The 25657-nt window shown below is 44.0% G+C and overlaps 1 protein-coding gene across 2 annotated transcripts; it reads left to right on the top strand.

The window, feature by feature from the left end:
* Window positions 1-492: 492 nt before the first annotated feature.
* Window positions 493-21976, top strand: TNFSF15 (TNF superfamily member 15). Of its 2 annotated transcripts, XM_089913665.1 has the most exons (5): window positions 494-1026; window positions 15415-15457; window positions 16411-16458; window positions 19909-20156; window positions 21866-21976. In XM_089913665.1, exons 1-5 carry the CDS (start codon window positions 802-804, stop codon window positions 21956-21958), a joined length of 657 nt encoding a protein of 218 aa, XP_089769791.1. In that variant the 5' UTR covers window positions 494-801; the 3' UTR covers window positions 21959-21976. The 2 variants fall into 2 exon arrangements, with proteins under 2 accessions (XP_022434635.1, XP_089769791.1); XM_022578927.2 differs by having other exon boundaries at window positions 493-1026; window positions 19909-21976.
* Window positions 21977-25657: the final 3681 nt, after the last annotated feature.

Here is a 25657-nt window from a genome sequence, read left to right as displayed (position 1 = left end):
AGTAGAAGTCAATGTCCTCCCCTTATAGACAGTCACCTCTATGACCGCATACTCTTTCCTCAGGCAATTGGTCAACACAAGCTAGAAATACGCTTTCCTTTCACAGGCAACCGTGCAGTAGAGGCAAGAACCTTAAACCATGATTTGGAAAAACTAGATCCTCTTCCTGGCTCCTCCGTCTTAATCCCTGGCTGACCTAGGGCAAGTGCCTTCTCCTTCCAGAACGTCAGTAGTCCCATCTGTGCAATGGGAACGAGCTCCTAGGAGACTCAAAAAGACAGAGGGCTTGGCAGCACTTAGCAAACTGGTGGTGCAAACGTGGTTTCCATCTCCCAGTCTGCAAGCCACACCACCCATACTCACTTTCACTTCCGGAAGAAGCACACTCCCCAGACTGGCACACTGGCAGGCCTCCAGTTCAGGGAGCAGGTATATTTTCATTGGCCCCTCCCACTGACTTGATGAATTTATTTTCTCCTCCTCCAGGGACTTTCCTAACTTCCTTCTGTAAGTGAAGGAAGGTGCACATGAGCACACTGTATATATAAATATGCTTGGGAAAGCTTTCCTCTTCTTCTCTCCTTCTCTTTTTTTTTCTTAAACCAAACTTGGTTTCTGTTGTAGGCGGTGCATTCCCTAGCAGGGTAGGGCGGGGCACAGTGTGCTGTGGAAAGTGGAGGGGGAGGGCAGGGGGAGGAGTAGGCAGTGATTAATTCACCCACTGTGCGAGCTGGGCTTCTATTTAATGGGGGGTCTCTCTGCTCTCAAGGAGTTAGAGGCAACTCTAGGACCATCAGGGGCATGGCAGAGGATCTAGGGCCGGGCTTTGGGGAAACAGCCAGCGTCGAAATGCTGCCCGAGGACGGAGGCTGCAGGCCCAAGGCCAGAGCTGGGCTAGCATCCAGGAGCAACAGTGCACGCTGCGCTCTGACCTGCTGCCTCGTGTTGCTCCCTATCCTGGCAGGACTCACCGCCTACCTGCTCCTTGGCCAGCTCCGGGCCCAAGGAGAGGCCTGTGTGTTTCAGGTAAGCAAGACTCCGCAGTGACCTGGGGGATCAGCAGACCCCCTGGGGCCACCTGGCCGCTATCGCAGCTCTGGACAGAGCTTCTTGGTCCATCATGGTCCCTGCTTCCATATGCAAAGGAAAGGTAGAATGTGAAAGGTGGAGAACTCCAATTTGGTTTTTATTCTCAGTATTTCTGGGGGATGAATTGTGCCTTTTTAGGTTTATATGGAAACAACCACAAGCCACTTATTTGAGATAATTATAATCATAGTGCACTGATAATTTGGGAACATTCATTTTCTTTAAAAAAAAATGAAAAACTAAAAAAAAAAACTAAATTACAAAACTAATACATAGTCATTGAAAAAAGGTAGAAAACACAGATAAGGAAAAGAAGATAATTATCATTACCCATAACCGCCTAGAGTGACCATTATTAACATTTGGGGATATATAATTCCATACTTTTTAATCAGATGGGATCGTTTTGAGCCTCCTATTATGGTTTTGTTTGTTGTTAGTAAACTCACAGCAGCATGATGATACAGATGGTTGTATTGTACTCTTATGTATGTAGATGCTATAATTCAATCAACTCCCCTTTCTTGGGTTTAGAAATATTCTTTTTCGAAGCTCAAGAAAGAATCTCCTACCTGATTATTTATCTCTCTGGTCTTGGTAGGGGTGGGGTGTCAGGGAGCTTAGTCAAAAAAGAATACAGGGTCTAGGGAAAACAATGGTGCAATGGTGGGCAGGTGCTGACAGGTGATGGGGAAAACATAGTTCTAGACTAGGAACTTCAAAAACCTTAAAACCTGAATGTGTCATTCAAGGGATACCCTTTAAAAAAAAACAAAAACAACTCTCCTACATAATCTCTGGTAGGCAATTTAACCTCGGTCCAAAGTATTAAATTCCAGAGGGGAAAACAGGTTTTTCAGTTGGTTTAACTGGAAACCTGTTTTCTAAGCACTGCTGGCAACTTCAAAGCAGAGACCATGAGCAAGCCATGGTTAATGTGTAACTTTCACCACCCATGAGGGTCAGCCAACAGACTGAGATTCAGACAGCAACATCCATGGCCACACGCCATCATTCAGGAAATGTAGAAATATGCAGACAACTGGAAATGCTGTTCATGTTACAGGAGAATGGGAGGGCATGGGGGTTCAGGCTGTGATGCCTAGACCGCCATGGGGCTGGTTCCAACAAAGTCAAACTGCAGCGTGCAGTCAGCATTCTGGACTCAGTCCCTCTTTAGCCAGAAAGAAATGGCTGTTCTTGAATGAGGCATTAAGTGGCTTCCAGTAACCTGAGCTCTCCTGCGCTCTGATGAAAAACACTCCCTCTGCCCCAAACGATGTCTGAGATTGCCCATGTTGTGTTGATCTAGAAGTCCATCAGGTGCGATGCCACGGTACAGTGGAGGCCAGTGATGTGCTTAGGAAGAGAGTGTGAAGCACAAGCTGGCGCTGCCCAGGAAGCCCCTCGAGGGAAGGAGCTGCATGCCTGCCCTGTTGCAGGCACTCAAAAGATGCAAAGGCTGGGCTTCCCTGGTGGCGCAGTGGTTGAGAGTCCGCCTGCCGATGCAGGGGACACGGGTTTGTGCCCCGGTCCAGGAAGATCCCACATGCCGCGGAGCGGCTGGGCCCGTGAGCCACGGCCGCTGAGCCTGCGCGTCCGGAGCCTGTGCTCCGCAACGGGAGAGGCCACAACAGTGAGAGGCCCATGTACCGGAAAAAAAAAAAAAAGAGATGCAAAGGCCAATACCCCATTCTGTGATGGGGACCTTTGGAGCTGTGGTTTGGCCAAGCTATATAACTTAGAAGAAAAAGAAAGGAAAATGGGGCTAAGGCTGGGGCACATGAAACAATGGGAGTACTGAAAAGAAACACATGGCCCATTCAAAGAAGAGATTTAAGTAAGAATGCTTAAAGAGTTCAAAGAAAGGTCAATTTACTGAGTTGCAGACAGATTAATGAGAACCGCAGGGCCGGAAGCATCCTGGGGTTACCAACAGTATGAAGCTGGTCACCACCCCTTGGCCTGAAGAGGCAAATAGAGGGAAAAGTTTTAGAGGAACCCGAGGAGACCTAAAACGTAGGAGAGGGCCTGCCTGGAGGAGCTGAGGGTTGAGTTGAGGAAGGCCATCTGCCAAAGCAGCAGGGAGGGAACAGAAAGCAGCGAGGGAAAACTCTGACCAGTCTGCCCCCAGCCTCTCATCCCCTTGGCCAGACTCAATTGGAAGCCGGGCTCAAAAGAGCCAAGGAGCAAGTGTGCCAGGAGGTCAGTGAGGGCTCAGGGCATAGAGTGGATCCGCAGGGGCTAACAGACAATAACCAGCTCAAAAGAGATGCAAGAAGATGGGATTCAAGTGGGAAAACCAGGTCACCGGGACAGCTTGGGGACATAACAATGAAATGTCAGGACTCTTATTAGTCACCTGAGTTTGACTCCCAGCTCCATAACCTCCAGCTGTGTAAATAAGCACATGGCTTTTTTTTTTTTTTTTTTTTGGAGTCTGTTTCTCTTTCTACCAAAAAAAGATACTAATATCAGTTCTCTGACAGCACTAATAAGGTATGTGCAGGAGCAGTTTATATGTTGGGAATGTGGGGAGAGCTACAAGTACGCGGTAACAGGACTCGACAGCACCATTTGTCACGCAGAGTTCGTCCAAACTTCTCCTTGTAATTGAAGTGACCATCTGTGTTAGGTAATTGGCTTTCTCCAGGGGAAAAACCAACTTCTAATTTCCTTATGGTAGTTTGGCAAATTGGAGCAAGGTGCCCACCTAAATTAGGCACCTGTCTTCCTACAGAAACTGGGAGGTGGGGGCATTACCTCTCCTGGTGTTCACATTTCAGAGAGATGCTCCCAGGTCACGGGGGCAGGGGGGGAAGAAAAGGCCTATCTGTTCTTCAAAAGGATTTAAATACATTTCAAAGCAAGAAGAAAGTACTTACAAGTTTTCTAACCTAAATGCTCTAGGAAAAAGGAAGGGAAAGAAATCTCATCCCTTATTTTCAACAGGGGGAACTAAGCCTCTTATTTTTCATTTGCACTTGTTCTTATGATCTAGACCCCACAGTTAGTAAGACCTAGATCCAGAACTCAAACTCAGATCTGTCTCCCTCAAAGCCTGGAACATTCCACGAGCCCTGCAAATACAAAGCCCCACTGTGATCTGCCCGAGTGGACTCCCCCAGACTCACCTAGGGGCCAATAACCACCTTCGCCACCACCTACACCCGCTTCCCCCGTGTCCCAGCCTTGCTCCCCCCTCCTCTTCACCTCCCGCACGCAGCCCCACAGTCCTCCTCTTCTGCCCACAGCCTTCATGAGATCCGTGGAATCTGAGATTGTTTATGGAATGAGTTTTCCATTCCCACAGTGGCCAGGCAAAAGGCAATTCAATCCTAACACAAGAAAAATTGAGAGAGGACGGTCACACAGACCTTCAGATACATTCACAGGCCTGAAGAGCTGGCTCGGCAGCAGCAGAGGATAAGCTGATGATAATAATGACAATAATGACGACATGATATGAGCTCCCACCTCAGACTCGTAGAGAGCTCTCACAAACATGATCCCGCTGGATATTCACACCAACCCAGAGATGCAGTAAGACGGTGAGCAGTGGCATTTGGCAGACGAGGAACTTGGAGAGAGAGCGTCTGCGTGAGCACCCAAGGTCACAGCGGGGAGGGACGGAGTCAAGTCTCAGTTGGCAAATCCGGTTTCTCTCGGCTTCCCTGTTGCCTCCCTTCCACCTCCTCCCCAACCACAGTCAAGCTCTCGATCAACGAAAATACTTTCCATCTGCCCTTTTTGTGGATGAATGAGGGGATCACCCTCATGTGTTGAGGAGGACAGGAAACAGGAGTATTCTGTGAAGCAGGAAATTCTGTAAAGATGGGCCTGGTCTTGATTCTCCACACAGGAGCCAAAATTATTCTTTGGAAGCTTTCACTGCATTGTGTCACCTCTGTGGCTTCATCTTCTACCCCTTTCCCTTCTCTCCTGCCTCTGGCCTCTCAGCCACCCCGGCTTCCCTCAGTTCCCTCAGGACTCCAGTGCTCTCCTGTCCCCGGTCCTCAGCGGGGCCGTTCCCTCTGCCAGGGCTGCCCTAAGGGACTTCCTCATTCCATCCTTGTAGCAACCAGAGGAGGCCAGCATCCCTGAGAATGTTTTCTACTCTAATTTAGGAGGGAGCTGAGGCTTGAGAAGAGAAGGCTCAAAAGGACTTGAAAGGAAGAGAGTGAGCAAAGTACAGAAGCTCCCCGAGTTTCAGTCTTCCCATAATACCCACCCTACTGAAGTGCAGTGAGGATTCTAAGGAATCTCTATAAAGCCCCTCACAAGTGCTTGCAATATGGGCACTAGCTGGGTATTTGTCCCTTTCTTTCCCCTAAGTGGAAAAGCTCTTCACAGATTTATAGAAATTAAGAGATGGAAGTGCCCTTAGTCCCAGGGCCAGCAACTATGACCCATGGGCCAAATCTCACTCACTGCATGTTTTATAAATAAAGTTTTATTGAAACACAGCCACACCCACTTGCTTACGTACTGCCTTGGCTGTTTTCACACTAAACAGAGGAGTTAAGTATTTGTGACAGAGGCCATGTGACCTGCAAAGTTAATATTTACTATGTGGCCCTTTACAGGAAAACTTTGCTGACCCTTGATCTAGTCTAATCTCCTTGTTTTACACTTGAAGAAACCAAGGATCAGAGAAGGGAAGGAAAAGTTCAGGGTCACAGAGCAGGTTGGGGGCAGACCTAGAACTAGATACTATTTCTATGTTGCCTGGCCTCGTTCTACCGGAAAACAGGACCAACTCCTTTCTTGCTGGGTCCCTAGACCAGACTGTGGAAAAGCAACAGCAACTTGTGAGTAATGTTCCAGGATTTTATTAGCAGCAACAAAAACGGTCACCAGGACTGTTAAAAAATATTTTAAACTGGACTCTTCCTTCAGGGCTTGTGTAAGGAAAGATTCAACATGCAAACTTATTATCCAGTAAGTTGCAGAGCAGAAATCAAAATTAGATTTGAGAAGGTTGGGTTAACTGCCTTTCGGTGAAGTGACCATAAATATAGCATCGATTAAATATATCATGGTCCTTTCATGCAATGGAAAATTAAAATGAAGCATCTCTATGTGTAAGGATGGGGAATTTCTTGAAGATGTATATTAAGTGAAAAAATCAAAGTACATAACAGCATATAGAATGTGAAACACTTCATTTTCTGAAAAAATAATGCACATTAATATATATGAATGTATTTATAAAGGCATAGACTATCTCAGGAAGATGAACAAGGAGTCTGGTAACTCTGTTAGCATCCAGATGGGGAAACTGCGTGGCTGGGTAACAAGGGAAATGGGGACACATTTTTGAACCTATATCCTTTTGTACAAAATGTATATGTTACCTATACAGAGAAATACATATATATATATATTATATTTTTAAAATACATACATATATATATATATATATATATAAAATAGAGAGAGAGCAACACAGTAAAATGTTTTAGGATCTTTAGACTCCTGGAGAATGCTAGATAGATTTGCAACGTGGAAAAACCATGGGTCAAAAGTTCAAACCCAGTTTGATTTCTGGCTTAGCCACTTCTTAGCCATGTTACCTAAGCTTCCTGGCCTCAGTTTTTTAATGTACGAAACAGAGATAATTAGAAATAAAACCCTTAAAGTATCTGGCAGGGGGTGGAGGATTAGCAATTGTAACAGTTATGTCCTCGGAACTTCCCTGCTCATGGAAATTATGTCAAAGAGAACGAATTCTGCAGCTGCCCTGGAATCTGCCATCACCAGTCCAGAGAGCAGGTTCTGGCACTGGAGGGCTTTTCTTGGTCTCTGATATTTGTGAGCTATCTTCATGCCTCCTTCTCCACCCTGGTCTTGTACCCTCAACCCACGCTCCAATCCATCCTTTACCGGCTGCACTTGACCATGGCCTGGGCCTTCTTTTGGTCCTTAGTGGCATCCATTGCCTTCAGGACAGGTCCACCGCCCCCGCTCTGGCCCACAGGTCCCCAGAGGCCAGGCCTTTGTCTTCCCCGCCCAAGCCCAGCACAGAACGGGGACTCAGCACTGTGCAATGAAGAGTCAGGGACGCCAAGGGAGGCACTGCTTCCCAGGGCTGCACCACTGTCAGTCTCTGTCCTTCCCTCCAAGTCCTACTTCTAGAATCATCCGCACACATTTTCCTCACCTCTCTTTGGTCCCCTCCAATCTCACTTTCGACCCTTCCCGAAAATCCACGCAAGGCTCCTAGTCCTTGTTCCCTGCACCTCCTTTCTCCTACACATTCCCCTGAGACGCCCTGGTTTCCATCCAGACCAGCAGGACCCCACAGTGAGGCCAGCTCAGGCTTCAGAGGTACACAGATTAGAAGGAAAGCCATGGCCCCACCACATCACAACTGTGGCCTCATAATAATTTATTATATATCAGCCTCCATTCTAAGTTTTTTCATATTTAGCGTTTTGAGAAGAATACATGAGATCATGATATAAAGTTCTTAATGTGAGGTCTGGCGTATAACACGTGTACTACATGTTTACCGTTGGTACTTCATGCATCATCTCAGTTAATCCTTGAAACTGCACAATGAAGAAAGTACTACTGTTATCTCCACTTTAAAGAAGATGAATCTCAGGCTTAGAAAATCGAAACCACATGTCCAAAGTCACACAGAGTGTGACACTGGGATTCAAACCCACGTGTATGCTCCTCCTAACCACTACGCTAGTGTGCCTCTGAGTATAAACCCAGCAAATTATTCACTTGCTGGCGGTGGTCAGGGGGATTTAAAAATGATACCCTAGAAAATGCCTTTCACATAGTAAGTGCTCATAAATGCTAGTTCCCTTCCTCCCCTGGGGACACCTAGCTATCCCTGGCATACAGAGGCACTCACTAAGCATTCCCCGGTTGGAGAGAAGGATGGAGAGATGCACAAGGTACCTGACCTCCCTAAGTCATACTACCTGTCTACAAAATGGGGAGTGTAACACACTTTCTTCATAGCATTTTGCTGAGAATTCTGCAAGGAGAAGTCCGGAAAGCTATTGCCATAAGGTAGATGCTCCACAGACATTACTTCTCTACAGACTCCACATCTGAGCCTTTTATTTCACTCAAGCTATTCCCTCTGTTGGATGAGGACGGTAACGATAAGCCCCTTTGCAAAACACTGAGCACGCAGTGGCTGCCTCTGCTGTAGCCTCAGGGAGCCCGGGCACAGCTGGAGGAGAAGCCCAGCTCACTCCCAAGGTCAGGCCAGGGGCAAAGGGCAGAGAATCCAGAGAAGGTGAGGGTGCACTGTCGAAATGAAATGAAGGGAGGGCAAGCGAGCAGGGAGTGAATCCCACACCTCCGCTGCAGCTCCTGGCTGGTGATTCCACGATCCATTCATTCCCCCTTTAAAATCAACACGCACATCGCTCAACCCCAGCTTCCTCATCTAACAGACCACAGGCGGCCCAGCAGCCGCAACACCGTGGCTATAAGAGGTCATCTCCCAGCCTGGTGTCCTTAAGGAGGCCCAGGAGCTGACAGCGGCAACAAGCATGGAGTATGAACGGGTGGAGGGATATCCCATTCCCTAAACTCCTGGAGACTGTGGAACGGCAGGAGTCCAGAAGCAAACTGTGGACTGAGGAGGCCCCTCCTGTTGGGAGAAGGGGGAAGCCGTCCAGAGCTCCGAAATGATCTCTGTGCCACTGGTCATAAAGAGACACACAGGTGGCTTCTGTTTACCACTACAGTGGTGGGACCAAGGGGAAGGTATATGGAACCAAAAACACATACCACAAGGATTGATTGAGCACAAACACAGAAGGAAAGTGAATTGGCTATCCACTCTATGCGTCTGGTCTTTCTTTCTAGCCATCACAACAGTCCTGGGAGGAAAGAATCACTGTTTACTCTGTGTGTGTGTGTGTGTGTGGTACGCGGGTCTCTCACTGCTGTGGCCTCTCCCGCCGCGGAGCACAGGCCCTGGACGCGCAGGCCCAGCGGCCACGGCCCATGGGCCCAGCTGCTCCACGGCACGTGGGATCCTCCCGGACCGGGGCACGAACCCGCATCCCCTGCATCGGCAGGCGGACTCCCAACCACTGGGCCACCAGGGAAGCCCCATTGTTTACTTTTATTGATGAGGAAACTTGAGTCTTACTGAGGTTAAGTGACAACTAGGAAATAATAGAGCTGGGATTTCCACATCTGCTGGGCTGCAAACACCACATTCTTTGCTCTGTACCACTCTAAGTGTTGCATGTAAAGACCCGTCCAGTTAAAGACCTAAACGTAAGGCCAGACACTATAAAACGCTTCGATGAAAACACAGGCAAAACACTCTATGACATAAATCACAGCAAGTTCCTTTTTGACCCACCTCCTAGAGTAACGGAAATAAAAAGAAAAATAAACAAATGGGACCTAATGAAACAAAAGCTTTTGCTCAGCAAAGGAACCCATAAGCAAGACGAAAAGACAACCCTCAGAATGGGAGAAAATATTTGCAAACGAAGCAACGGACAAAGGATTAATCCCCAAAATATACAAGCAGCTCATGCAGCTCAATATCAAAAAACAAACAACCCAATCCAAAATGGGCAGAAGACCTAAACAGACATTTCTCCAAAGAAGATACACAGATTGCCAACAAACACATGAAAGGATGCTCAACATCACTAATCATTAGAGAAATGCAAACCAATACCACAATGAGGTATCACCTCACACCAGTCAGAATGGCCATCATCAAAAAATCTACAAACAATAAATGCTGGAGAGGGTGTGGAGAAAAGGGAACCCTCCTGCAGTGTTGGTGGGAATGTAAACTGATACAGCCACTATGGAGAACAGTATGGAGGTTCCTTAAAAAACTAAAAATAGAACTGCCATATGACCCAGCAATCCCACTACTGGGCATATACCCTGAGAAAACCATAATTCGGAAAGAGTCATGTACCACAATGTTCACTGCAGCACTATTTACAATAGCCAGGACATGGAAGCAACCTAAGTGTCCACTGACAGACGAATGGATAAAGAAGATGTGGCACATATATACAATGGAATATTACTCAGCCATAAAAAGGAATGAAATTGGGTTATTTGTAGTGAGGTGGATGGACCTAGAGTCTGTCATACAGAGTGAAGTAAGTCAGGAAGAGAAAAACAAATACCGTATGCTAATACATATATATGGAATATATAAAAAAAAAAGTTTATGAAGAACCTAGGGTCAGGACAGGAATCAAGACGCAGATGTAGAGAATGGACTTGAGGACATGGGGGGGGGGAGGGAAGCTGGGATGAAGTGAGAGAGTAGCATTGACATAAATACACTACCAAATGTAAAATAGATAGCTAGTGGGAAGCAACTGCATCTCACAGGGAGATCAGCTCGGTGCTTTGTGACCACCTAGAGGGGTGGGATAGGGAGGGTGAGAGGGAGGCTCAAGAGGGAGGGGATATGGGGATATATGTATACATATAGCTGATGCACTTCGTCGTACAGCAGAAACTAACACAACATTGTAAAGCAATTATACTCCAATAAAGATCTGGGGGAAAAAAACACCACCACCGTCCAGTGCACCGTAGAGGTGGATGAAATGAAACAACCTTGGAATCAAACACGTCCAGGTTGGATTTATCCTTGTGCAAGTACAAACAGGAAATTGCAAGAGGAAAAGGCAAATGTCTGTGTATTTCTCCTAGAAGTGCTGGGAGGATGTTATGGATCATAAAACATTTATGCCTTTGCAATTGTGGCATTTATGACGGCAAGAAATAGCTATCTCTTCCTGTTTATGAATATACTAGAGAGAGAGTACAGAATATGGGAGAAAGGCTAAATGGGTCATTAGTTAAAATACGCTCAGGGGATTTTTCTGGGGAAATGCCAATAAGAGAATCTCAAAGGCCACATCGCTTCAGGCTCATCCATTATGTAGTCAGCTAATGTTTATGGGGCTCCTGATACGTGCCAGTCTGTACTTGGTCTAAAGGTTCAGCTCCCAGGCCTTTCACGTGCTCTTTGCCTTTGGCTTACAAAGACTATAGTCAGGTGATAGCCTCCTCTGGGAGCAGCTGGGGTGCCTACCAGCTGAGAAGCCCGCACGAACACCAGAAGGACCTGGCACCGGGAAACCCTCAGCTAGACAGTAGTCTCCTCCTTCCCTCCATCCCTCTTTGTTCCCTGTTGGAAGTATTAGAGAATTCCGAAAACGCTTAAAGTAATAGGTCATGGTTAGTTTGAGTTGGGGTTTACCAATCTATAGGCAGCCACCCCCCCCCCAAAAAAAAAGCAAGAAGAAAAAAGGAAATAAAATCAAGTGAGACTGAAAATTCCCTGACCTATAAAAACTAAGGGGTGAAAAGCACCAGCTTACTTTGCTCGGGCTAATAAATACCAGGGTGGCAGGCAACCCACGCCCCCACTAAAATGTATGCCCGTCGGCAGACACATTTGCCTTTTCTGGCTCTGATCCCGGCCAACCGTCACAACTCTCAACAAACATTTCTAGAGCCGTGGCTACGCTCCAAGCGGAGCCTGATGAAAGACTCTGGAGGCCCCAGTACTAAGATTATGGCCACCCACCTCTACATAATCACGTTTTTAAATGTAAACAAAAACTCAAAACTCTGCATGTATTCTAAAATTAAAGGGTCTCTTTCCTAGTTTTTTTAATTGTAAAACTCTGGCTACAGTCACTGAAGCTGAATTTTACTCCATCTTCTGCTCTGTTTTCTGCCTGTCTTACTGGTGCCTGAGCATCAGTGTATTTTGCCAAATGGATAATCCAGTGGGAGTGCCAGGCACCGTCTGAGGTGCTACAAATATAGTGTTGAGCAAGACAGGCAGAATTCTACAGGCAGCTGGAATTCTGCTAGAGAGAGAAAATCAATAGCATACAAATAAGTCATATCACTTGAGGGAGTAATAAATGCTCCGAAGGGGAAATAAAATTGGACCCTGGTTCTCAGCCAGTGATTTGAGAAGGTATTTAAGGGGAAATAAATCACATTCTTCAGGGGTGTTCTTGGACTCCATGTCTATTCAGATTTGGAAGCTAATGTTGCAGTGACCAGCATCTCTCGGGAGCCATCATCTCCTTGGTATCCCAGAATAATCAGAAGTGATGGACATGAGTCAGAGTTGGAAGACAGTAAGCCATTTATTGACTTTTTTTATAAGCAACCATCTTGAGAGCAGGCATTGAGCCAGCTCACATGCATAAACCTTTCCTCAAAGACCTACTAGCTCATCCTCTCAAATCTCCTCTTCATTCATTCCTGCTTATCACAATAATCTTCCTCCCATGATAAACAGAGGGATTATTAAGAGAAACAGCAATGGAAGCCTTTAGATGTTGTTCTTGGAAACAGGGTCCCAGCTGATGTTCTTCGTGGAGACTCTTGGAATGCTGTGTTCTTCAAACCTGCCAGCGGGCACTATCTTAGCCTCCAGATGTTTAGTAGTATTCCGGGTGGGCCACTTAAAACCCACACACATCCATCCATATATGAAAATAAAATGTGTCCAAGTTACAGAAATCCAGCAGAGCAAATAAGGAAATGTGTTCACTCTCAAATTCTTGCTAATGACAATGGGACTCTGAGCCAGAAGAAATGCTCCAGACTCTTAGCTGAGGGTCTGCTTAGACAAAAATAAGTAGGATGTTCAAGAAGGTTTCTCAGCAGAGAACTAAATGAAGTAGAAGGTGGCCAACCAAGGCAGCCATTTCCTACACAAGGGGATGCAACCAGGCTCTTCCAAATTCTTTTTGAGAGTTCACCTTCAGTTTTCTGCCTTGCCAAAGGATCGAGTCCCTTGTCAGCTCTGTCAATAGCAAGTAAGGAAACAGTCTACAGAATAAGGCCATTTCTAGGCTGCTTCTCCACCTCCCAAGCTCATCAACGTTATTGATGCTGGATAAGTAGTCATGTCGACTGGGTTTAGGTTTTCAAAGACTATGGTACTCATGACCCTATGCTAAAAGCGTATAATATATTCACTTGGCAGCAGAAATGCTTGCAGTTTCCCAACTGCTCCTGTGCTCTGTTGGGCCTCCTTACTCTTGCACAAGCTTTTAGCCTTGTCTGAAATGGTCATTATCTTTATTACCTGGTTAATACTTGTGAGTATTATATACCTGTGAGTATATATAAGACGCAGTTCAGGTGTAATCCCCCCTGATTCTCCCACTTCCGGGCCAGGTTCCTGTTTTCTGGTCTCTGTGTTTCCCCCACTGTCAGAGTGCAGGGAACCACTAGTACTTATCCATCCACCTCAGCGGATGAGGGGCTTGCCTGGAAGTAATAAGGAGCAATGGCTGAGGGCTTGGGATTCTGGAGTCGGTTGACCTGGGCTAAAATCCTGCTCCTCCGCTTTTCAGGTGTAAGACATGGGCAAGTTCCTTAATGTCCTAAGCCTAATTTCCAGTATGAGGATATAAATAGCATCCATCGTGGAGAGTCGCTGCCAGGCTGAGGGACATAATGCACGTGAAGGGCTTAGCACGGCCCAGTACCACTACTCAGTGAATAAACGGTAGCTACATTTACTGCCTTTTTCATGTCCCTTGAATCACTCACCGTGGTTGCCTCTCATGGCTGGAGTACAGAGAACTTGGAGAAGGATAAATAGAAGGTACCAAGACTGGGATGGCAGTTGGCACTTTGAATGCCAACGTAAGTATTTGGGACTGTGTTAAAGGTTATGGGGAGCCATTGAAGGTTTATGAACAGAGACGTGTCTCAAAGTAATGCTTTAGAAAAAGCCCTCTGAAGGCAGGCTAAGAGATGGGTTCAAGAAAAGGAGGAACCAGGTGGAGGAAGCTCTGTTAGGAGCCTATGGGAAGAATCCCGGAGAGCAGTGTGCTGAGGCCTGGGGTAGAGGCATGAATGAGAAAAACTCCAATAGAAATGACAGCTTGGGTTTGCGGAAGAAGAAAGAAAGAAATTTCAGGCTTGGTAACTGAGGAGAGGCAGTAGTGCTGCCATCAACAGAATTAGGAAGTGGAAAAAAGAGCACTGGAAAGGGGAGAAAGTCAGTTAGGCATTCAAAGACAAGATCTCTGCCTTCAAGAGGGCTTCCAATAGAGGTTAGGTAACATGTCTTGGAGTAAAAAGACCCTGGTGGTCTGGGCTCTAATAAGATCACTGTTATCACAGGACTGCTCACAGACCTAGCCTCACCAACGACATAGCTGCATCCACACAACCACACATGCATGTAGAGAATCCACGCACACAACGCCAGACCACAGACACACGTAGACACACAGATGCAAAAACACACTGACTCATACTCTCTTCCACTGATGAAGCTGTCTTCTCTCATACTCACATGGACATACAATTTCTCATTCACAAGTACACGCACACGAACACACATGAATTTTAAGATGTAAAATGACAAGTGTTCATGGTGACATGAGGATCAGTGGTCTCGGGGACCGTGTAGTTATGAGGATCAAATCAGAAGACTCTGGGTTGAGTCAAAATTGTATCAGAGAAGAGAACATTGGAAAATGTAAGAGAGTGATGTCATTCCTAAACTAAGAGCTTGGTTTTGCTCCTGAGTTTATATGCAGGTCTTGTGAATGGTGGTTCTTCATTTTCCATGCATTCTTTGCATTGACTCATACATTTTCTTCATCTCAAATCTGGGAGTTATCTATCGCTGGGGTTGTTATTATCCCCATTTTTCAAATGATGACACCAAAACTCAGAGCGGAAGTGTCTTGCTCAAGATTATATTGTTAATAAATGGTAGAACCAGGATTCAAATTCAGGTCTGTCTACCCCCAAGGCAGTTACTCTTTAACTACCATGTGGTATCTGAAATGGCTCACAAACTAGGGTTGCAAGAATAAAAAAGTCTTCATATATTGCATGGAAACAAGGCAGAATTGTGGAGGTTGATGAGAAAGAGAGCATAGTCATTATTTCTTTTTTGGTATCACTTTTTGCAACAGTTCCAATTTTTAAATTGTGCTGAAGAAAAGAAAATAAAGCAAGTGAGGCTATTTTTTCAAATAAAAGAAGAAATGATAAGATGACAGAGTGCCCTAGAATGGAACAGGAAAAGCTCTCAGGACAAAACTTTAAAGTTGAGCTTCAGAGACAAGCATAGGAGAGAGAAAGGTCATTGGGGTGCTGGAAGATGAAAGAAGAGAGCATGGGTGCAAGATTCCCATCAACCCAATATTCTCATTCCCATTTCCCTTATCTCTGAGTACTGAGGCTGGGTAGCAGCAGCATCTTAAACACGCCCATAACATGGGCAGCTGCATGGGTATGGGGTCAAAAGGACCACAAGATAATATGAACCATATCTTTCTTTCCCAATAGACTCCAAAAGGACAGGAGCTTGGACCTTCACATCAGCGATCTTGTAAGTGTGTTCATATTTTATGCCTTTTCTTGTGGGGAACAAGCACATTTCTCATAGTCTGATACATGGGAAGTTAAGATGCAGACCCAGAGGAAAAGAGAGGCTCCTCCACAGTCACTAAGAAGGCAAAATGGTGCCATGGCCAAGTGCATGGCCTGTGGAGCTGACAGCCTTTAGGCAAATAATTTCACCTTTCTCTGTCTCAGTTTACTCACCAATAAAAGTGGTTATAATAGTACTTACCTCCCAGGGTTAGTGTGGATTAAATTAGTTAATTCCTTTAAAGATATTAGAACAATACCTAGCACATCAAAAGTATGCAATAATTTTTCCTTTTATCATCAATAACATCATCTTTATCACTGTAGTTAGAACACACTTGTCCAGTATAATCATCTCTGAGAACCAAAAGGAAATCCTGAGGCCTTCTGGAGAACTGATAGGGAAACAGAGGTCCAGAGAGGGAAAGGGATTTGCCAAGGTCATATAGCTACAGAGTAGTCCCCACCTAGTTCTGTTAGGACGTCCAGATGGCTCAGTGGATATGGTTAAAGGGACTATGAAGAAGGCAAAAGGCCAACCAGCTCCCACAGAGCCAACAGAAGCAAAGGAGAGGCGAGGTGAGCTTTGCTGAACACCAAGCATGTGCCAGGAATCGTTCTGAGCACCCATCATCCATGGGAGGAATTGATGTACCCGTGTTAGATACGAGAAAGCAGAGTCTCAGACAGGATGGATAATTTGTCCAAAGTCATGGGGCCAAGGTTCATTTGTGTTCAAGATTATTTCTACTGAGGCTGCCTTGTCCCTGCCCACCCCCAAAAAAGACCTGGACCAAACCGCAGGAGAGGAATGTTTCTCTCCAGCCGCAGGCACCACGCAGCTCACCAAAGGCTGTCTTCACTCCAATCACCCTCCGACTCATAGAAAGCATTTTTCTCCTTTCCTTACAGACGCACCTCCTGGAGCCGGTGGGGATAAGCCAAGGGCACACCTGACAGGTAATTCTTCTGGGTGTGTTTTCCAGGAGACTATGGGCCCTGGGCTTGAGGTTTCTTTCAGTGTTTGCCAAAACTCACTCTTGTAGCTTTAAACTGGAAACCACACCCTTTGGTAACAGACTCCTCCTCTCAGTCAGGGTCTTCAGATGTCTTCCTCCCTCAAAGTGTCCAAAGCCCCATGTTTCTTGGGCATTTTCTTCCAGACTCTATCAGCTCTCTTCCATATCTACTGTTTCTCTTTCATTCTCACACTCAATCATTCAGAAATGGCTTTCCTCAGATGCAGAGATTCATGTAATTTTGAATCTAGTCAAAGATGAAAGCTCCCCTAAGCCAATTTATTGAGTCCATTCAAGAAGTTATTGGACACTTACATTCAGGTAGGTATTTCTAAAGAATTTTCATTGATGTAAAGAGATTAAGAGCAGTCTCTTAACATCACCGGTTGGCCAAATTCCCAAGTCTAGTGTCAAAATTCCTGACACCTCACATCTGGAGTCACATATACCTCTATGACTCCAGAGAAAAGAGCAAGACAGTGCAGAAATACGTGTTAAAAATCCATTGATACTACATATAAAATAGATAACTAATGAGAACCTACTGTATAGCTCAGGGAACTCTACTCAGTGCTCTGTGGTGACCTAAATGGGAAGGAATCCAACAAAGAGGGGATATATGTATACATATAGCTGATTCACTTTGCTGTACAGTAGAAACTAACACAATATTGTAAAGCAACCATACTCCAACACAAATTTTAAAATAAATAAATAAACTTTGCTGAATCCATTGAAAAACTAGAAAGTTAAAAAATAAGCATATTCTTCTGATCTGTAAGAAAACCTGCAACCCACAAGGGGATATCCCTGTGGCCCACAACACCTGTCTTAACGTTTGACCAAGAGGGAACTGCAGTGAGTCCTGAGTGAGGATTAGGACCAGGGAGATGCCAGTCACCATCACTTACCACTTGCCTCTAAGAATGGGGGTTATTGAACAGACTGGGCAGGAAAATCCTAGAAACTGAGTATGGAGATGCCAACCCTCTTCCTATTGAATGGGGGGAGTGGAAATGAGGAAAGGAATCTAGGTTCTACTGAGCTTTTAATATGTACCAAGCACTGTGGTAGGCAGTTTACATCCAGGATCTCTTTTAATCTGCGTATCAGCAAAACAGGATGGGGAAACTAAGGCTCAGACAACTAAATTCACTTATCCCAAGTCACAGGACTAGGAGGGTTGAGATCTGAGACTGACTCCAACTGTTTCCATTACAAATACTTCCTACCCAATCTCCTACTTGCTGCTGTGTTGGCCTAATTGCATACCAAGTTAATAGAACTTGCTTTGTCTAGAAAATACATGATTTTTGCTTTTAATCATCTGAGATGAATTTGGTAAATCTATTGCATCACCCACAAAGAAGGAGTAGAGACTATAAGAGGTGACTAATAAAAATGCCCTTTACAGATTTTGCAAAGAAGCAACAGAGCTCTCCAGGGGCCACTTAGTGCAGGGGCCAGGGGAGACACACACATTCTGAACATGTGTCATAATTGCAAAAGAAGCCATAGTCTAGTCAGCAATGGGAAAGACACTTTAGAGAAATCCAGGAACCAGGTTTTTGGTCAATTACCAGGTGAGAAGTTTGCTGAACACTTACTTAAATATGACCTATCCCAAAACTATGGCCAGCGGTACATAATGGTAATTGCTATGGATTTCAAAAGCGGTTGTAGGAAATTAAAATGTGTTTTCATTTATTCTGAAAAGTATTAGTTTTACTGCAGGTTATCTTATTTGAAATCAATGGTTTGAATCAATGGTGTGATTCTATTTATTTTTTTCTGCTATAGATATAACCTCATAAAAAGCATTCATTCATATGTTCTATGTAACATATACTTGTAAATAATGCAAACAAAAACATATAAAAATACATAAAATGAAACAGGCTTATTTTTTAATCTGTCAAAATGAAAGACATTAGTTTATTTGAGGAAAGAAAATAAATATGTATTGAGTAAGACTGTATCCAGCCATCATGATAAATATGTCCATGTCTCTTTCACTCATTTGATCTTCAGAACAACACTATAAGGGAGCTTTGTCTCCAGTTCACAGACAGGAAAATGAGACTCAGAGAGAAGAACCTACATGATACAGAGTCGGAAGCCCGGAGCCCCAGTCCCTTTCACTCCACAACTCAATTATATTTTGTCTTACATTTTGGCCCTGTTGATGTGGAAGAAGCATTTACAAAATCTTCTGGATCTCTGGTGTTCTGCATGCTAATTTTTTATTAATTACTGCCTGTGTTTCATGTGGCTTTGGACCATGCATTGGAAGGGAGTAACAAGGAACATGACTCTCTCTCTCTGCAATGCCCTCTTTCTGTAGCAGAGCATTACTGGAGCCAGAAGCCTAACAAAAGTAAATGTAGTTTAGAGGATATTCCTAATTCCACATTTAAAAAAAAAAATGAACCATCTCTTAATCCTTTCCACAGGTATTATTATCTCCTTTCCCTTTCCTTTTTTTTTTCTTGTTTGTTTTTTAAGGAAAGGTACATCAAAAAAGCAAATCTTCACTTAGTAAAGAAATACTTTAAGCAAAAGGATTATCACAAGGTGGGGAAGTAGGGGAGGTGAGGGACTACTGCAGTCAGGAGAACCTCTGACCATAAAGTCTGCAAGTGTCTCAAGAGTTAGGCTAAAAGGGTTTTTCTTTTATAGAGAGAACGACACAAAGCTGAAATGAACCAGGTGTGAGGAAGTGGGATGAAAGGTTGGCTTGATAGGCTCAGAGAATGTTTTACCCTGAGGCCAGCCTATTTTCAGGAGGCTGGTTCAGGTTGAGGTTCAGGTTGAGGGTCAGGTTGAGGGTGGGCCGAAGTTCAGGGGCCTGGAGGAAGGAGAGAAACTTAACTAAAGTTTGGTTAAAAAACATTTTGTTCTGATGAATCAGTGAGGACAAAACAGTCCAGCTAATCACTTATGAAGCAAAGAATGGGAATTGGGAGGGTCTGGTGTCTGGCCTTGGCACAGGTAAACAAGGGAGGTCATCCATCAGTTTTATCTAAGTCACTGGGGAAGAGGAGTTCTTTGTTGTAAGCTGTTTTCCAAAACACAGAGGAGTAAGGAGATTTTTTAACCTTAACTCTTTTCCACGGATCACAGGGCTCAGGAAAAAATTCAAAATTTTCGAATAAGAAAACTCAGGCTCAGAGAGGCAAAGCAATTTGCTTGAGGTCACCTACCTAAGATGCTACTCTCCGAACAGATGTGTATGTCCACTCACATATCCTCTACTCATTCCTCCTCAAGGAACTTGTTAGCTGTTGGTTTTATCCAATCTCTTTACTCTTTGAAAATGATTTAAGACTCTTTTTAGCAAATTCCACAGGTTCTGACACAAGCAAACGAAACCTCCCTCTTGTCTTTGCAGTTGTGAGACAAACTCCCACGCAGTCCTTGAAAAATCAGTTCCCAGCTCTGCATTGGGAACATGAACTTGGCTTGGCCTTCACCAAGAACCGGATGAACTACACCAACAAATTTCTGGTGATCCCAGAGTCGGGAGACTACTTTGTTTACTCCCAGGTCACATTCCGAGGGACCACATCCGAGTGTGGTGAAATCAGCCAAGGGAGCCGACTAAGCAAGCCAGACTCAATCATCGTGGTCATCACCAAGGTAACGGACAGCTACCCTGAGCCAACCCAGCTCCTAATGGGGACCAAGTCAGTGTGTGAAATAGGCAGCAACTGGTTCCAACCTATCTACCTAGGGGCCATGTTCTTCCTGAATGAAGGGGACAAGCTGATGGTGAACGTCAGTGACATCTCTTTGGTGGATTACACAAAAGAAGATAAAACCTTCTTCGGAGCCTTCTTGCTATAGTGGCAAGGCAGATGTCATTGTGTGAAGGTCCTCTGCCTCTTAGCTCCTAATTTTCCTCATTCATATGTAATTATAACTAGAAGGTTTTTTTGGAACATCCATAGAGACAGTGGTTAAGCCATGAAACTTAGGGGCCCAAAGTTCACACTTTATGTGCCTTACTGATGAGAATACTAACTGGAAAAAGGCATAAGAGAACAGACCTATTATCATGGTTTCTTGGAAGAGTGGTGAGTTTCTAAACATTAAAACACTGATCACCAGATGAATGGAACATTTCCACGCCTTCCTACTACACATTTGTCACCAGAGGGCCCAGATACTGTTCAATTTTATTATGAAGCATTTGCTTCGGTTCAGGAACCTTGAAAACAAAACCTAATGCCCTAGAAAACAGTGTAAACCCTTGAGAGGCAAAATCCTACGTCAGTTCCTCTAAACACATACTTTAATGCCTTGCCTACAAAAATGAAGAGAGCTGATATTTCTCATAAATGTTCTCAAGAAAAGAAACTGATTTTCACGCCATCTATGGCAAGTGAAAAAAACTACCTTTCTCTTTACTATGTACACATGCATCAAAACAAGCAAGTGTGAGTTCCCACATGTGTATGTCGAAATACACACAACAATAGCATCTATTCAGAACAGTGTTCTTGAGCGCCTTTTATGTGTGTGCTACCTTAACCCAAAAGACACTATGAAGACTTGAGACAGACTCTACCCAAATGTATATGAATACCACTAGATGGCTTCTGGTCAAATATCGCTCTACATATTCCAAGGACTAATTCTAAGTTCTAACAAATCAGACACTGTTACAGAAGATTTCTGAAGCTCTCCTGACTATGTAATATAACCAGCTGGTTAGGTCACTCAAAAAACTTGAAGACAGAGTTCTAGCTAACAGACCAATTATGTAACAAACTTGACTGATGCCAAGAGACAATGGACTTATTCCCGGGGCGGGGGGGGGAATATCAGTCATCAAATCTGGAGATGTTAACCGAGATCTGCTCTGAGGTTTGATTCACAACTTTATATGCAGAGCATTATATGGGTATTTTTCTCTTAAAATATTCAAAGGGATTTAAATGTGGAATTGGCTAATCAGCCCAGCCAAGGCATCTTTCCTGAAGAAGAGGCTGAACATTGAGAAGGTCCTTCCATTGCTTCAATGAGTTCATATCCTCTAATCTGTATGAGTTTTCTGCACTCATATGTCAAGGGTTGGAGAGGCATTTCTGCTCTCTTAGCCTCTGTTGACTTGTCTGTAAAGGAGGAATCCACCAATCTGTTTCCCAGGATCAAATGAGCTCATGGGGATGAAACATGCTAACTTCGAGCATTCTGTGAAATCTGAGAGCATGTCAGTGTGACATGCGGAGTGATCTCCAGCACCTTGGTCTCTATAATAAATGTTCCCTATTGTGAGAGACCTCACAGGTTGGTCTGAAAGCAAATTTGGCAATGACATCACTCTTACTTACTCTTTTCACCAGGAGACTACAGCGGCAGAGACATGCATTATGGGGTTCCTGAACATGATGACTGGTGTAGCAGTACTTGATCAATATCTGTTGAGTTATAATTAAATAAAAATTAACTTCTAATTTCTGAGTTGGGAGGTTAAGGTTCTAAAGCCCTCAGCTTCTCAAAACAGCACAGGCCCCGCATGAGCACAGAGCAGGGCACGGTCACCTCCACCTGGTTCAGAAGTGACTTCACAAGGGGAGTGAAGCCTGAGTGACTCCTGAAAGGAGGTGGGCAGGCAGCGGATAGCCTCAGGGAAAGGGCATCTCAGAGAGACTAATTACCCTTTACTTAAAGCAGAAAGGAAAGGTTTCTCAGTAACTACAAACCCAGCTTGATGAGAGAATGTTTCCTCAACGGACTCCTAGAACAATATTTATTGTTAAATCAGGAATGCTTTATCAATGACTCCAGTCTGGCTCCAAGATCAGAACTAACACCCTATTAGGGAAAGAAAATGCTCTGCCTGCATCCCCATGAGCACACCCAGCAACCTGGGATATGGCAAAGGATCTGCATGCATAAGAGTCCAGAGTCCCCTCCACTGAAAGGAACCCCTATACCAAGGGCCCTCAAACCTTCCCTCTCTTCCACAGGGAATCTGGTGAATTTGGAAGTTTATCCAACAAATAGGAATTTCCTACTATCCTAGAAGACTTGAGGCTTTGGAAAAATCCCTGCCACACATTTGTTTTGCTCCTGTCATAAGCTTGTTTATTGAAGATTGTATTGTGCTCAAGTCTTCACTGCTGAATTTGTTAAATTCTCTCTGATATTTCTTTTACTGTTCAGATAGGCCCAGCCAGACGTTCCTAGTGGAACTCAAGTCAGAACTTCTGTTTCCTAGGCATGATGTCCATAGCAAAACTTAGCATACTAGTTGGGAGAGTGAGGTGGGAGAACGCTTTTTAAGAATGTGATCGTCCCCTAAAAGGAGTAAATGGGGTGCATCCAAAGATTTGGAGGGAAAAAGGCGCATGCTTATGTGCTTTAGAAAATAGTTAATTTAGGGAAAAAATGTTTTACTGATTCCATGTCTCTGAAAAGGCTGAATTCAAATCAATTCCACAAACACTTACTGAGTACCTACTTGCCCTGGGGATACAAAGATAAATTATTTTAGTCTCAGACATATTCATTCTAACTGCTTAGCACCTCCACTGTCTGCAGATCCTTTAATTTATTTTGGTTGTATTAGCTAATTAATTAGCCAACTTTAGACACATGGATATTTTCTCATTACGAAAATGGGTGCCATTTGATGAAGGATGATCATTAACAAAATGACTTGTGTTTACTCTAAGTGTTTTTTTAAATAACTATTCAAGGATAGTTCTCCATAAATAAAAGGGGGGAAAATAAAGGTACTTTCTGTGCTAAAATCCATTATTTAAGCCACATGTAGAGAAAGGTTTATTATCTCCTGGACTAGAGTTTGGCCATCAACACCCATGAAAATATTAGAACTTTATGGATAACCCAGATGTTTTGAAAAGCCTGTGTTTCTCAGCCAATACAGGAGCCATGATCAAAATGCATGGAGTCACTAGTATTTTGACCCTGGTTTAGATCTATTTGGAACAAAATTGCTTAAGCTACTAAAATTCCTAGATTTTTTTGACTAACATAATGTAGGATGTGAAAAAGTACACTTTCACATCCAGAAAGGTGTCTGGTTCAGTTCAATAACTAGGCATGCCAGAGCCCTTGCCTCTATTTCACTCTAGGCTATGTCACCCCAGAGGAAATTCCACCTCTGCTATCGTCAATAACCCCTCTGGCTTATAGAAGTTCAATTAGCTCACTGTGCACACGGCAGGTCTGTTGCCAAGTTTCTCTCGCAAGGTATTTTCCCAAGTCCTCTCCCTGTCGTGTTTCCATGATTGTGACACTGGGGATTAATTCTTCAGCACAGGACTCTTTACACGCTACACCTTGCAAAACACATGCAGAAGCCACTCGCCTCAAGACTTCTTACTCTCCCAGCACCCAGAGTCCTGGAAGTATTCTGCCATTTTTAGGAGAAATTTTTTAAACGATGTACCACTGTCCTGGATATTAAGAGCTATTGCATCACACTGGCAGCTGGGCCTGGGAAGAATTCAGTGGACTATTAACCCCTGAATGCTTTTGCTCCAGCAGTGAGAGAGCGAGGGTCAGAGTAGTCACATCTATGCCCTGCTCCACTCTGTTAACCGTATTTACAACTTTCCAAGCCCTGAGACACATTTACCCCTTGCCATCCATTCCATCACCCATTTTAAGAAGAAAATACCATACCAGCTCAGACAGGACTTACTTGTTCAGGGCCACACAATGAGTTAATGGTGATCTAGAGCTAGGCTACTGTTCCCCTGAAGCATAATCCTAGGCTCACCCAATTACCCTCTGCTCTTATTAAATAGTAATTAATAATAACTGGAGGAGAAATTGGAGGAAGACATGAGAAATATTATCAAATATCTATGGGGTGACGTAGAAAGGGGGAAGAAATTTCTTCCATGTCTCCCTAGAGGAAAAAGCTAGGGCTAATAAGTTGAAGTTACAGGGTTACCATTTCTGGCTTGGTATCCAAATGAACTTTCCACCCCAAAATAGAATGTCCCCAGATAGTGATTGCTCAGTCCCAGAAGACATTCAAGCAAAGGGCTCATGTCAAGGCTTTTGTAGAAACCATTCCTTCATTGAGGTGAGAGAAAGGATTGAGCCAAAGGATTTCTGAGGTCTTTTCCAAATCTTTGATTACATGGTCATTTTTCAATTGACTTCTGTGTGTTCTATTTGATCATTAAGAACCTGGCAGGTCTTGTCAAGAGTTCAGGACTTCTAGCCTAGAAGTGGTTGCCATTTCCCACTTGTTCAGAGATTGTCCAACACAAGTGACTCTGAGATGTTGGCCAACAGAGCACGTCATGGAATTTTAGAGCTGACAGGATCTGCAGAGCTTATCTGCTCCAAGTTCCATCATTTTAAGGATGAAGGAAGCAAGGCTCAGAAAGGTGACGTAAATGGCCCAATGCCAGACAGTAGCTTGTAGCAGTGTGAGGCTAGAATGCATATCTCCTGACACCCAGCCCAGCAATCTTTCCATGTCATCCACGACTCAGTTATTTTCTTGAGCATATGTCACATGGCAGCACTTACCTAGATGCGGGAGAGCCAAGACAAGAGGGAGTATGACAGGCAAGTCCCACCACCATGTTGCATATGCGTTCAGGAGGAAGGAGACACACAATGCTGAGTAAATAAAGTAGCTGAACTTAATCAGATGACTTTATTTGTAAAGTCATTAAAATATGTAACTTCCCCCCTTTTGTTTCAGGGGTGAAAAGATTAAACAAGTATAGGTGTTTATGTGGTTTTAATGATAAGCCCCATGTGCTTTTACTGATTTTATGTTTTATGTTAAAACATCACAAACCCAAGGTAAATTGCATATTGTATGTTGTTGGATATGTATTTAACTGATATGAGTGCCCTGTCTTCCAGCACTACTGTATGAATTCCAATCACTGTGAATGAAATGTTGTACGTGTTTAAAGTATTTAATAGATGTAACTTAATAAATTGGCATTGAAAGCTGCAGAATTTTAGTAATTAGATCAATTCTTTTGTCCATCTGTTCATTTATTTTTCTTTCTAGATTAAGGTCTAAGGATAACCTCTTGGGGTTTTAAAATGCCTCTAGTTCTCCATGTATTTGAATTCAAAATGGCAACTGATTTTCACAGGTCATAATAAATCCTATGACAAATTGACTA

This window comes from Delphinapterus leucas, chromosome 6, assembly GCF_059928025.1.
Source record: "Delphinapterus leucas isolate spDelLeu-1000000601 "Yukka" chromosome 6, BTC_Dleu_Yukka2, whole genome shotgun sequence".
Lineage (NCBI taxonomy): Eukaryota > Metazoa > Chordata > Mammalia > Artiodactyla > Monodontidae > Delphinapterus > Delphinapterus leucas.
Note: the sequence above shows the minus strand (reverse complement) of the source record. Positions and strands in the feature narration are given on the sequence as shown.

Bases quoted from the DNA above. Each gene is read 5' to 3' on its own strand.
- TNFSF15 (XM_022578927.2), top strand. From the start codon at position 802: ATGGCAGAGGATCTAGGGCCGGGCTTTGGGGAAACAGCCAGCGTCGAA. The intron at 1,027-15,414 runs GTAAGCAAGACT...CTTTCCCAATAG, and splicing joins GAGAGGCCTGTGTGTTTCAG to ACTCCAAAAGGACAGGAGCT. The intron at 15,458-16,410 runs GTAAGTGTGTTC...CTTTCCTTACAG, and splicing joins ACCTTCACATCAGCGATCTT to ACGCACCTCCTGGAGCCGGT.